Source organism: Neltuma alba, unplaced genomic scaffold (genome assembly GCF_004799145.2).
Source record: "Neltuma alba isolate B1F8T4 unplaced genomic scaffold, ASM479914v2 tig00000640_pilon, whole genome shotgun sequence".
Taxonomy (NCBI): Eukaryota; Viridiplantae; Streptophyta; class Magnoliopsida; order Fabales; family Fabaceae; genus Neltuma; species Neltuma alba.
Window position 1 is genome coordinate 102,966 of NW_021632124.1, and position 13,206 is coordinate 116,171.

The 13,206-nt window shown below is 35.4% G+C and overlaps 1 protein-coding gene across 3 annotated transcripts; it reads right to left on the reverse strand.

Annotated features, from left to right (window-relative positions):
* Positions 1–342: 342 nt before the first annotated feature.
* Positions 343–12,832, reverse strand: LOC114743296 (probable ubiquitin-like-specific protease 2A). 3 transcript variants are annotated; one of them, XM_028931512.1, is made up of 17 exons: positions 12,389–12,832; positions 9,409–9,474; positions 9,139–9,314; positions 8,925–9,033; positions 8,741–8,790; positions 7,856–8,053; positions 6,983–7,058; positions 6,036–6,144; positions 4,500–4,574; positions 3,838–3,969; positions 3,353–3,553; positions 3,204–3,259; positions 3,027–3,120; positions 2,602–2,692; positions 2,393–2,512; positions 1,832–2,212; positions 343–1,339 (listed from the first exon to the last, which is right to left on the reverse strand). In XM_028931512.1, the coding sequence occupies exons 1-17, from the start codon at positions 12,582–12,584 to the stop codon at positions 740–742; spliced, it is 2,730 nt and encodes a 909-aa protein (XP_028787345.1). In that variant the 5' UTR covers positions 12,585–12,832; the 3' UTR covers positions 343–739. The 3 variants fall into 3 exon arrangements, with proteins under 3 accessions (XP_028787345.1, XP_028787339.1, XP_028787334.1); XM_028931506.1 differs by having other exon boundaries at positions 9,139–9,332; XM_028931501.1 differs by having other exon boundaries at positions 9,139–9,335.
* Between the last annotated feature and the right edge of the window lie 374 nt (positions 12,833–13,206).

Sequence of the window (13,206 nt, forward strand, 5' to 3'; positions counted from 1 at the left end):
ACAGTTAAAAAATACTGAAATCAGGTCATTATTATTTTAAATGATTGAATAATAATTAAGGGAAAAAAATACACGCAAAGTAAGCTTCTGGCCAGAGGAATTATGAATTATGAAGCTCTATTATTCACATCTTTTTTTTTTTTTTTGATAACACCACACCTAATTTTATCTGCAACAAACTTCGATGGATGAAACCTTAAAATGATCAAAGTCACCATCAATATAAAATCTATTATTCGCACAAAATGACGCCTCATCATGCTGTTAAAAGTAATCATCATGGGACAGCAAAATACATGTGATTATAAAATGAAATTAAAAAAAATAAATAACTGAAGAGTATTTTAAGGGAAAAACAAACATATTTTCACTCCTCCCCTTTCTCATTTTTAAGATGCAGTTTTTCAAAGGGGAAAAACTGCCAAGCATGAATCTTAATCCTGATGTATATGCTCGACTGTAATGACTAGCCTTGGATTGTATTAGGAGAAAATAAAAGACTGTTATGTACTGCTAATCATGGACAAGCTAATATGACAAAAAGCCCTTTAATCTCCTCCATTCCTCTTTTTCCCATTCTCTGTGCAATCAGGATCAGGGTCTCTACTCTTTTTTGTCTTTTTTTTTTTTTTTTGGGGGGGGGTGTGGAGCAAGAGATTCCCACCTTGACATATGAACAATTTTGTACAACCAAAACCCACAAAAAAAGAAGGAAGAAAAAAACTGCTTTTAACATTATTCACAATGACATTAAGCAAGATTCTTCAAGCAGGCTTCTTGTGATCCGTTTTTCACCTTCAGTGTCCACAAGCCTTCTCCTTTTGGCATCACGTTCATCAGACTCAGATGCTGGTGGTTCCTTCTTGCAAACTGAATCATCATCTTCCAGATTGATGGTCTCATACCAGTCAAATTTTTTAGTTACTGGATTACCATTCCCTTCCAAAGACGGAGGTTTTACACTTGCAACTATATCATCATCCATGTGGTTTGCCTCTTGAGAATCCTGAACAACACAGTGTGCAAGTTCCTCGCTGGAAATTGAAGAACAATGCCCAAGCATGTTACTCTCGTCTGAAAGTTTGGACCCTTCAATTTTCTCTTGAGGGCAGTTTTCTTGAGTTTCTGTCTCAAATGTATTCCAGGATGCACCAGCAGATATTCTTGAATATGAATGTCCCTCAGTAGCGTTTTTGAGGTTCATGGAGAATCCCTGCAATGGTGCTTCTGATGATCTGCAATATGATGTGGACGGGAAGTCTGATGCCAATCCTGCAACTTGAGAATCTTCCATTGATAACGGTGATACTGTGGTTTCTTCATCAGCCTCTTCAATTTCCTGCTCTCAAGGAAAATATATTCAATCTGAATCTGAAGTTGGCCGATCAACATTGTTCTATAAAAGGCATGAGTTCAAGTAGTAATGCGTCATAATTATATGATCTATGCTGAGATCAATATGCGTACAACTAATTTCTCCCTTTCTTTTCTCTTCTTTACAAAACAATATATATGGCACACCAATGTCAGAGAGCTTTGAAAACAATGCAACAGCCTAGTATACTCAGTTTTTTAGGTTCAAAGAAACACTAAATCTTCCATTTATGCAGCTGTCCAAAATATCTTGAACCAGGAAATGACTAAGTCGTATAAATTATAAAAATAAAGTTAATTGGTCCCTCTACTAAGAGCCAATAGTTTGGACCAATCACTGTTGTTTGTTGAGCCATAAATATGCTTGATCTGAATTTACAACCACCGTATGAATAGACATTTCATATTAAAATATTTCATGGATCGGAATGCTAGTTAAATATTTTAAATTCATTACCTCGATTGGTGACATGAAGCCCCTCTTATGACAGGCTAACACCTGCTGACAATTTGCAGAAGATGAACCTCCAACTGTTCCACGCAAGTCCTTGAAAACAATTCCGGTCTCTCTACAACTTGATACGACTCTAGTAGGGGAGGCTACAGGGAACTGAACATTTATCTCCTGTTTAGCAGAACAGAAATAATTCCCTTCCCATGCTGCTGAATGACAACTCCCACCAAAATTATCTGCTTCCATTTTGTCCTCTGAGTGAGAACTTTTGCCAACGCAATCAGTTGGGAGAACTTTAGGAGAATTATCTTGGAAGATATCATAAATTAGCTTCTGAATTTGAGATCGTTTCAGAGAAGCCTCCACTGGAGGGAACCACTTGCTCTTCAACAGGGGCCCCAAAAAAAAAAAAAAAAGAATAGAAATAAATAACATTATCTGTGACTCAATATCCAAGTCAGCTTTTAATGCATCTATCAAAAGTCACCATCTTGTAGTTAAAGTTACAAGTCAGGTACAAAGGTGGGGGAAATACAGGTGTTTATGCAGAGGGAAGTCACTCACCAAGTCGGAGAACTTTGTAATATTAAAAGGGTTAAAGTTGATGGGAGCTTCATTAAGAAAACGTTCCATATAATGGAGCAGAAAGAGACCGCAGTCATATAAGTTTTCCTGCTGTGGAAGCTGATATAATGTGGAGAAAAAAGAAAAAATTTAGAAGTTTTATTTATATTCCATATATTTAGATGGCAAAAAGGTGAGACTGAGAGTACATCTAGCGAGACAAATCGCAAATGTAAGAATTTTGAAGAAACATCGTCCACCACATCACGGTGCCTCTCTTTCCATTCTTCACACAGGTAACTGTCATAAGATATAAAGAAAAGCACCCATAATTAGCCATAACGATTTCTTTTTACTATAATTCAAAATAAATTTATTTTACACATCCTATGTAATGGTTTGCTTCCCTTTTTTTCAACGCGCTGTCTTCTATGCCCTTCCCCCAGCCTTTTCCAAAAGGGGGAAAAAGGAAAAGAAAGATAGAAAAAAGAGAGAGAAAGAGGAAGAAAAGCATTTCGACTTCAAAAGACACCCTACATCTATTTTATCTATTTTGTGTAGATCATATCCAATCCTATTCGCATTTGGACTTCAAGACCTTTTATACTCAAAATCTGAGCAAACAGGAAGATACCTTTGGATCACATTTTTGAGACCTTTGTGACTCCCTCTTAAGGAATCCATGTGCAAGATGCAAGGTACCTTGGAAGATTCTTTAATTTCTTCATCTGCAAGAGAATCAAATAAATTCAATATTGGGTAATGCCCAAATAAACCATAAGAAAATCAACTCAAAGGGGAAGGATCTTGCCCTCGAAGCATGCAACTTCACCAGGATGACAGATAACAATCAAACTCCAGTGAAGGCTGCCAGCAGCAAGATACATCAATTATTGTTTTTTAATCAGAATACAGCGTAATCCCAACAAATAATCAAGATAAGCTTAGTTAGTTTCCCACCTATAGTTTATAGGAACAAAAATATAATCCTTTTCAAAAAGGTTCACTTTCCTTGTCCATTTCCGTACACGTTGAAATGCTGCCTTGGCATCACAAGCATTTGAAGGATCTTTGTCTAAGTCAGCAAGCTTCCGAAAGAAAAAGCAATTGAAAAAGTGAAACCTGCTCTGTTCATTGGGAGGGATTTTATTTTTCAAATACCTATAAATATGACAGATTCAGCATAAATTAGTTCCTATGAGTGTAAAATGAAAAGGTCTGTCTACATTTAAAGAGTTATTCTATTATTTGAAAAAACAATGGGGAGCCAGACCACCTAGACTTGTATGTATGTGTGAGAGAGAAATTATAAATAGGACTTTCTCCATAGTTAAAAAAATATTATAACAACATAACTGAAGTCAAGGGGGGAAAAAAAAAAAAAATATATATATATATATATATAGAGAGAGAGAGAGAGATATAACTTCTGCTTTCCAGCTTACTTGATATAAAAATCAATGATATTATCATTGATGAATGTCTCTGGCTGCAGAAGCTCAACATCTCTCTTACTAATAGAAACAGCATCAGGATCGCCCTTGGGATAAATAATCTCATGAAAAGTCTCGTCAAAACTGCAAATCATGATATTACACCAATAAGAAATTTCTTCAAATAATTTATATTATACTGATAAAATTTACCGAGAACAGGTTGGCCAAAAACAAACATGGCAGCCAAAAGACTATAATTGTCAAAGTCATAGAATAACACAGATAGAAAGAACAAACTTACAATCTTAATGGTTAGATTCAAAATACAGTCACGAACAAACATCCCAAAAACTCAAGCTATTAGGTGCATGTCCATGAATGATTCGTAATTACACATGCACATGAATCCAGCAACGCATCCAGAATGATTTGAGAAACAGAACACATTTTTGTACTCCTAAAATGGTTTGAGAAAATTACGCTTTGGATGAAATGCATCCAACACAACAGATCTCAAAGATAACACTGATTAAGTAAGTATCAAAACACTTTTTTTGGGTCAATCAGTATCAAAACTCTTAAGTGCAGCATACACACCAATGCAATTAATAACATAGATCATACTTCGACAGTAACATGACTACGCAAGCATAAATGCTCAATTGACTTACATGGGAAAATGAGGCATCTGAGAAACATGGCTGTTCTGGCCAAATTGAAATTTTTTTCCATTATCTGCACCAAAGCTGCATGCATACAAACAAACAAACAAGATTAAGCAACCTCCTTCTCATGCAATTAAGTGAGTTTATTGAATAAAGGCAAAATGAGGACAAAAAATTACTCAAAAATTAAGCAGAAAAGAACTAAAGATGATATAACCCCAACAATTGCTTCCAGAACAGACCACAGAACGACGACATACAGGAATAGATTTACACAAGAGTGTGAAAGGAAAAGCTGAAAATTTAATACCGGTTAAAAGTGCAGTACACTAATTCATACCTGCACACAGTAACACACAAAAGTATTGAGATACTCCTGCCATCAAACACTAAAACACACCACCACATATGGTACAAATGACGTTGAGGGGGAAGATGTGGCTAACAGTGCAGAATACTAGCAATGAAGGTGAAAGAGAGGACTCCAAATACCTTACTAGACAGACACTCACTAGAAACATTCAAATAATACAACACAAGCCCCTTCAAGAACAAAGAAGTTGTTGTCTTTAGAGAGGTTGACTCTCTTCATTGGTATTGTAGAATTCTTAGAGGTTAGAAGAACAGAGGTAGAGAAAGAAGGGGAAAGAGAGAGATAGAGTCAGAGGAGAGAAAGGAAGAAATTCACACTGAATATTCATTCATCAACAATCAAAAATGGTGACAATAGGCTACCCTGTTCAATATACATAGACAGCCAAAAGACGTAGCATATTAAGATTTACTAACTAATCCTATCTAATTACCTAACTACCCTTAACGCCTAATAGACTTAATAAGCCCAATTATTAATAATCCCCTATGGCTCACTGAATAAGTAAAACCACAACTGAACCCAACTACTAATAATACTTACATAAAAACAACAACAACAACAAGAAGCCTTATCCCACCAAGTGAGGTCGACCACATGGATCGATGCCATTATGCTCTATCAACACTTACATAACAAAATCTGACCAAAATTCTTCTCCCCATTCCTCCTCAGCTTTTCTCTCTATATGCCACTGTCAATACCTCTTTAACTACTCCCTCCTGCCTCTTCGTCATGACTACCTTCTTTTACTCCTCTAGTTTTCTGTCTTATCAGATTTTCAACCTTTGTGATTTCTTCAGGATCAATGATCCCCCACCCTCCTCTTTCTTTACCTTTTGCCACTCCATTATGTTTCCGTCCGTGAGTTTTGGTAGCAGCAGTGGATTAATAGCCATCAGAAGCTAATCCATCCCATCAAAAGAAATAAATTTCACGATGTGATATGCCAATCACATGGTATATGCAGACATAAAATCCGTAGAACTAACATATTACCGTGCTGTTAAGTCATAGTAACTTAGATAAATCAAAGTGGCTTGATATATTAATGGGCTCTTTTAGAACTTCACCCAAAAAGGTAAAAGATGGGCTTTGGAAGCAATCATCAAAGCACTAAGAATTGAAAAGTACTTCATCACCAGCAAGTTAGGCAATAAAATACTTACTCAAAAATATCAGTCCATAGAGCAGTATATCTCACATCCAATAATTTTACTGCCTCTTCTGCTTTAGACCAGTATGGATCATAAACTGCAAGTCTCAGCTCCTTGAATCCTGCATGAATTAAACAAAAGGGACCAGATGATAAACTGGCAACTGATAGTTTTCACATAAGGTACAGCAGTTTGTAGAACTGTTTCTTTGCCCTCAAATAGGAGATGATCAAAACAAAAACAACATACAACCAGCGATCTATGTTTCCAGATTACGGGAGATAAAAAGAAAACTTCATTTTTAATTAAGAGTAAATCACACAAGCATCTGAATTTGGTTAAAATTACATAGACCCCACCTCTATTTCTAAAATATATATAGGCAACCCTTGAGGAAAAAAAATTCTTTCACTTCAGTCAAAATTTTAAATTTTCTGACAAAAAATAACCTTCATCTAAAATTTTCTTGGTTAAAGAAATATGTATTTAGGTTTAATTAAGGCTATTTTGTCCAACAATTTTAAATTGAACTAAAACACATTTACTTTTTATCAACAGAAATGAGACATCTTTCATTTCAAGAGAGATCTATGTATTTTTAAAAGTAGAACGAAGGCTTGTGCATTTTAGCAAAAACTCACAGTAGATCTATACCAGTTAGTCTTAATTATAAATATAATACAACAAGGGAAATAATGGATCTAAAACCACTATTAAAAAAAAAAAGAAAAGAAAAGAAAGTTTAGCTTCAAAAGATACAAGGAGCACCCAGCCGTAGCAGTAGCTCATTCTATAAAATATCCTCCTTAAATAAAAAATACTACACAGTTAAGACATGCAAAACAGCATATGAAATTAAACAATACATATCAGAAGAGTGCCTCGAGAACAATAACCAGGTCTACACAACAGGGAAGAAAAAGGAAACATAAATGACACTATTTTAAAAGAAGTAAAACCTTGGTTATGATTTGTATTTCCAGCTTCTCTAGAATCTTCTGATGCAAGGAAAAGGTTGATCATGGCTGTTTCAACCTACAGAAAGCAGAAATTCAAATGGGCGCGATGCCTTTGGTTTGAAAGCAAAATGAGGAGGGGAAGAAATAGAGGTCAACAAAAACGGCAAGAATAAAATTGAAGAGACAGAAAGTAATTATCTTTAACTCTGTTTGGATATCTATAAAATAAATGACGTGACAGAATTATTGAGATCAAATATTGACCTACAACTTTTCCCCCCCAAGGAAAGAAAATTTACTTGGAAGAACGAATAATACTTGGGAGGATGCTAATATATCTTTCTAATAGTGAGAAGTGAAATACAGTGCAAAATAGAAAAGCAGAAAGAAAAAATATGAAGAAAAGTAGTCATTCTACCACTGTAACGCAAAAGAGACGACCACTTGAAGAGACCATAAGGCGTAAGTCAAATGAAAAGATGACTTAAGCACTGTTTCAACAATTGAAGAGACGGAAACTCCCTTTAAAATGAGACAATTCCTCTCCAAATTTAGCATTTAAAAAAAAAATGAAAAAAGCAAAAGCTGCACATTGCCCAGAAGTGAGCTGCAGGGTCCAGGGGCACCCGTGGATTACTATCAGGATGATATTTACAGAAAGATGACATTGAAATTGGTATAAATTAGGCTTACTTTCAAATTTTCTCTATACTTCCTCACTAATTTTCAGGAAATAGATATTGCTAGTCCTAAGGTTAACTATTTTCAAATCCTCCCTCCCCTCCGGGCACCCAAAAGAAAAAAAAAAGAAAAAAGAATTCCCTCAAGTTCCATCCTGTCCAACAGGTAAAGAGAAAAAAGGATGTAACTTGCCTGTTCACACCAACAGGACTCGATTTTTATGACATTGTCAATTGACCATTCAAATTTAAAAGTTCCTCCACTTCCATTGACAGTTGAGCCTTCAAGTTTCACAAAGCTGCAAGAAAATGTTAAGCGAGAGCTGGTCGAATATATATCCCCATATAGAATAAAATCGGGGAAGACATCAACGACCTTTTTCTTGCCATTCTGCAAAGGAAAGAAGCTACAACAGTGAATGAGAAATATCTAACCAACACAAGCAAAGAAAGCATTGAAGCAAAAATTGACAATGATCTATTTCTCCAATGTTTCCATGGCTAAAATTATGCATAAATACTTCGCTTTGTTTAAAACAATACTATAATACTTCCCTTTAAAGCATAAATTAAATAAAAATTGAATGCCAACCATTAAACGTGCAATAATTGTTTACTTAAGCAAATTTGATTAAGTAAAAACTTACTAACTATACTTTACCTAAAGGTTCAAAAAACTGTGGATAATCCATATCACTTTTTTACCATTAGGAAACCCTATTTGCATTCAAAAAGGCCAGCCAAATATATGCAAAATAAATCATCTTCAAATCTAGTTAACATTGTATCTTGTTATATTTGCATTCCATTGGGCTCTACAAAATTTATTATATTATACGTGTTATATTATGTTATTTTATAGCATGTTATGCTTTCTCCACCTGAGTTCTTTACTCCCCCCTCCCTTGTTATCCAAAACAGTGACCCTAAGCCAGTTTCAGCTTCTTAATTTTCTCTTTGCCCTCAAGCAAAAACATACAGGTGCCCTCAAACAAGTTATAGAAACTTGGGAAAAACTTGTAGTCCATTATAAAACCAAAATTTTAATAAATCAAAGATGGATGAGAAGTACTCTTACAATTTCAAAAGCTGCAGAACTCTGATCCATTAACTTGTCTCCAAAGGAAACTGAAATCACAAGATTTAGAGTTGATAGTCAGATAGCATCAAACAAGAACAGAATAAGGGAGACTGTTCACTCATCATCAATGAAATAATAATTCTCATGTTAATTAGACAAACTTTAGACCATATAAACATACCTTCAATGTCTTCCGAAGGTGCCATTGAAGTTGAAGTTGAAGTTGAAGTTGATGAAGCACTCGTTTGACTACTGATATCATCATTGCAAACTAAATCATGTGACTCATTCTGGAAAACAAATAAATTAAATATGGTCACAAAAAGCATGTATGATTTTCTTCTAAAAAAGGATGAGTAGGAGAGACAACAAAATTAAGATGGACAAGAAATTACTCCAAATTCAAAGTTGCTTTTCTGAAAACCATCAAAACTAGACATCTCTTTTGCAGTATTATCTTGTAGTGATACATCAACTGAGCATGGATTGGCGAGCCCCTTTTTATGGTCCATACCACAATTCCCAGCCTCTGATGGTTTCCTTCTAGTGTCCTCCAGTGAAGAATTCAGTTCTTGGGTAATTTCATGTGCTGTTTTCAGTAAAAAACGGAACCCATCAACCACATTTAAAAATAATGATACACTTTTTGCAAGAATGACTTGTACCTTCGGCATCAACATCAATTGGATCACTGCCAATATTCTTATGCAGGCTTTTGGGGCCTTGTGCAACTGCATATTACCAACAATCAGAAGCAAAAAGATAGTAAAACAGATAATACTTTATATAGTATAAAAGTTGCAACAAGAAGCAACATATAATGCAACTAAAAGAAGAACACAGCAATTATAAGCAAGCAAAGAGCAAAGAAATCGTTTACATTCTATTTGCAACAACAAGGGGAACCAACACAAAGTGCAACTAAGTATGTGCTAAGATTAGTGTTTGCAAAACTATGATTACACAACAATATAATGCATCCTAATTGTCATTCTCCCTCCTGTACAGCAGCAGGTCTCGCAACCATGCATGTTTGGCAGCAGCTGGGGATATAGAGTAGCTAGATTAGCAGTCCCCTAATCAAGCATATTACTAAAATTTATGACACAACTTTATTTTCATGATACTACAAAATTATGATTGTGGAGCTGCGGAAATGCAGCCCGAAAAAACAAGTTTTCCTGACTCAATTTCTCAAATTTAGGAATATGCTAATAAATGGTAAATAGCAGGGCCATCATCATTCCAATAACAATTTCAATCAGCATAACTTGCAGTACGAAACTATATTAACACAATCCCTAAATGTTTCATCTGATGAAAATGATGATATCAAGAACAAATGTCATTCTCACACTGTGGCAAGGTAGATAATTAATGGCCAAACTGAATTGGTGAATTCCACTCAGCCAACTTGATGCATAAAGTTAGCCAGTAGCATGAACTGCAAAGCAAAATTCTGACCTCCTAGAAACTCATGATAACTTTCTATTCACGTTATGCATGATTAGAATGCGAATGAGGTTCAGCAGGCAAACCTAGTCAGGTTAAGATACGGATCAAGCATAATTCTTACAATCATCATAAGCGACCCTAAAGAAGAAACAAGACAAGAGAGGAATTTCAATACAGCTTTATTGTTTCAAATCATACAAGTCAAACCCGGAAAATTCTGCAATAGAGAAATAGCAAATTGAGCACAAATAAAGAAAACTAATAAGTCAAACGCAGAGAAGGAAACAGTAAGCAGAGAAAGATACACACATAGACCAAAGCACAAAGACCAGTGCAAGCACATTCTGCAATCAGAGGATCTGCCGACCAACCCACAATTTGCAACAGACAGTGACCATTTGTTTAAGACAGAAGAAAACAGATGAAGCACACAAATGACGTACAAATCCAACAACGTATCAACAGCCAGAAATGCTGAGCTCAGAAGAAAACAGGCAAGAAGGGAGAAAGTAGAGTGTTATATGGGGAATTAGGGTTTAATTAGGTAATTATATTCCGCGTTGGTAACCCGTTCAGAAACGGCCTGGTTTGGGAATTTAGTAAATATCTCTATACGTAGGGTCAGCAGATAATTACTCACTGTCTTGGTTGAAAATTATCTTAGTTTTCCTTTATCTTCTATTTTCTAGGTATCACAAAGAGAACCAGAAAACCGATCAAAGCAGATAGATAACACAAAGGGATAAGGGTAAAGGATTGTTGAAATTTTTAAAACACACATTAAATGCATAATCAACTCATTTTTTAATGGAACGTAACGCTGAATCAGGTCTCAATAACTTCTACTTGAACACTGGTTTGAGGAAGAACGTAGTTTACTGAAGATCGTGTCTTGTTTGGTTCCAAATTGTTTGGGTGCTGATTTTTAGATTTCAAACGATGTTTTAGGCTTCTAAACATTGATCCAAACATAGCCTAAAAGCATAAGCAAGGCAACAGAAATGATAGGCAAGCACAGGGCATAAAAAGTATTTACATTCTATTTTAACCTCATTAAAAATTGTTTTCATCCCATTCCTGGCTTCTTTAACCATTGCCACATTTCTTTAGTGGTTATTATATTCAGTCCATGTTTTAGTGCGTGTTTGGGAAACAGTTTTGGTGTCCCAAAACTTCCATTTCCTATGACTCCAAACATCCATTCCCAAGATCCAACAAATTGTTGGATGTTGGGAACATATGATTAGGAAACTGAAACTATTTCCAAACATGCTGCAAAACATTGAAAAGGCGTATGGAATGAAGTACTAGCACTTTGGACATTTTCAAGAGAGCAGATTAGTCATACTCATAGTATCAGTAATGAGTATACACACATGTTATGCATGATCCCTAAATCTGGCTCTACATCTCATTCTCTTTGTTTTACTTCAATGTTTTCCTTCACCAGTTAATTATCAAGAACAAATTCAAGTTTCTCTCTACAATAAATCACCCCTTCTAGAGCTTCCTATAAAATCCAAGTAACAATACACTGAATTGGTAAATAATAATATTTAGAAATTAAGATTTTTTTTTTTTTTGGGGGGGGGGGAATTTTAAAGAATTACAATATCATGTGATTAATATCAGTTTAGTTACCCTGAAAATTGTCGGCAAAAAAAATTACCCTAAAAACTGCAACACAAGCAAGGGAAAAAAGATTAAACCAACAAAGTCACCAGTTAAAATTTACTAACCCTCACAATTGGTAGATGTGAAAATTTCAAATCGAGCTTCGTTAATTCTCTCACATGTCATTAACCATAAGAATAACTTCACTTTGGTCGCTGAACCACATTGTAACAAACAAATTAAAGTTGACTATATTATCAACCGATCGAGAATCAGCACTGTATTTACTCATCTTTTTAATGTCACCCCACTTCTGCATTTCCTCCGTAACACAATTGCAAACCAAATTTTCCCCACCAACACTTCAGGTAAATTGAAAGCCAAATTGCAATATTTAGCTCAAGTGACTTTCAGCTTTCAAAAGACTCCTCCCTTCCCCCGCTATTTTCCCACTTCTGTACATCATCATAGCATGTATACCTCAGACAAACCCAACATACAACAAGCGATCAAGCCATTTTCCCGCAAAAAATCATTAAACATAAGTATAGTGTAAGAATCAGTAAAGACACTTACAAACTTGAAGGAACGTATACTTGGTAAGAGGGGAACCGCGATTCTTCTTAGGGTTCACAAACTTGCCCAAAAAACGCTCGGAAGCCATCTCGACGCGCGCATCCTCTTCGTTGAATTCGAAAACATTGAATTTCTCAGTTGAGGATGCTGCAGTAGCAGAAGCAGAAGAAGACGAGGACCTTCTAGGCGGGGTCATGGAGTGAGTCCGAGTTAACAGAGAAACTTGATAGAATTTTCAGAGGACAAAACGTGCCTTCTGGCCCCGGGGATTGATTAATTTGTGTTCTCGTTGTGTTAGAACGACCATTTATAGATTTGGCACATCGAGACTCGGCGATGAAAATTGATGTCACAGGTCCGCTTAGAGTCAAACGCTCACTTGTTCACAACATCACGTCGAGCCAGGACGAGAGTCAGGCTCCTTCTCGCCCACTCTTCTTTTTCCTTCCCCAATAAGCATTGTATTTAAGATGGAATACATGCGCGCGAGGTTATTGTGGGGGGAAAAGAATAAATAACAAATAAATTAGTCTAGAAAACGAAGGTCAAAATAAAATACTCCTCTATTCTTAATATAAGACCTATTTAACTAATTTAATTACATTAAAAAAGTTAGATAAGTTAGTTAATTATAAGAAATGTGACATATTTTTCCTAAAATATCATAATCATATTTCCTAATACCTCATCTTCTTCTTCTACTTGATTATGGCTGAGGGAGTATTCATAAGAGTAATTTAGAGAAAATTAATAAATATAAGAAATGGGTCTTATATTTAAGACCAAAACTAACTTAATAATTGGATCCTGTATTAAGA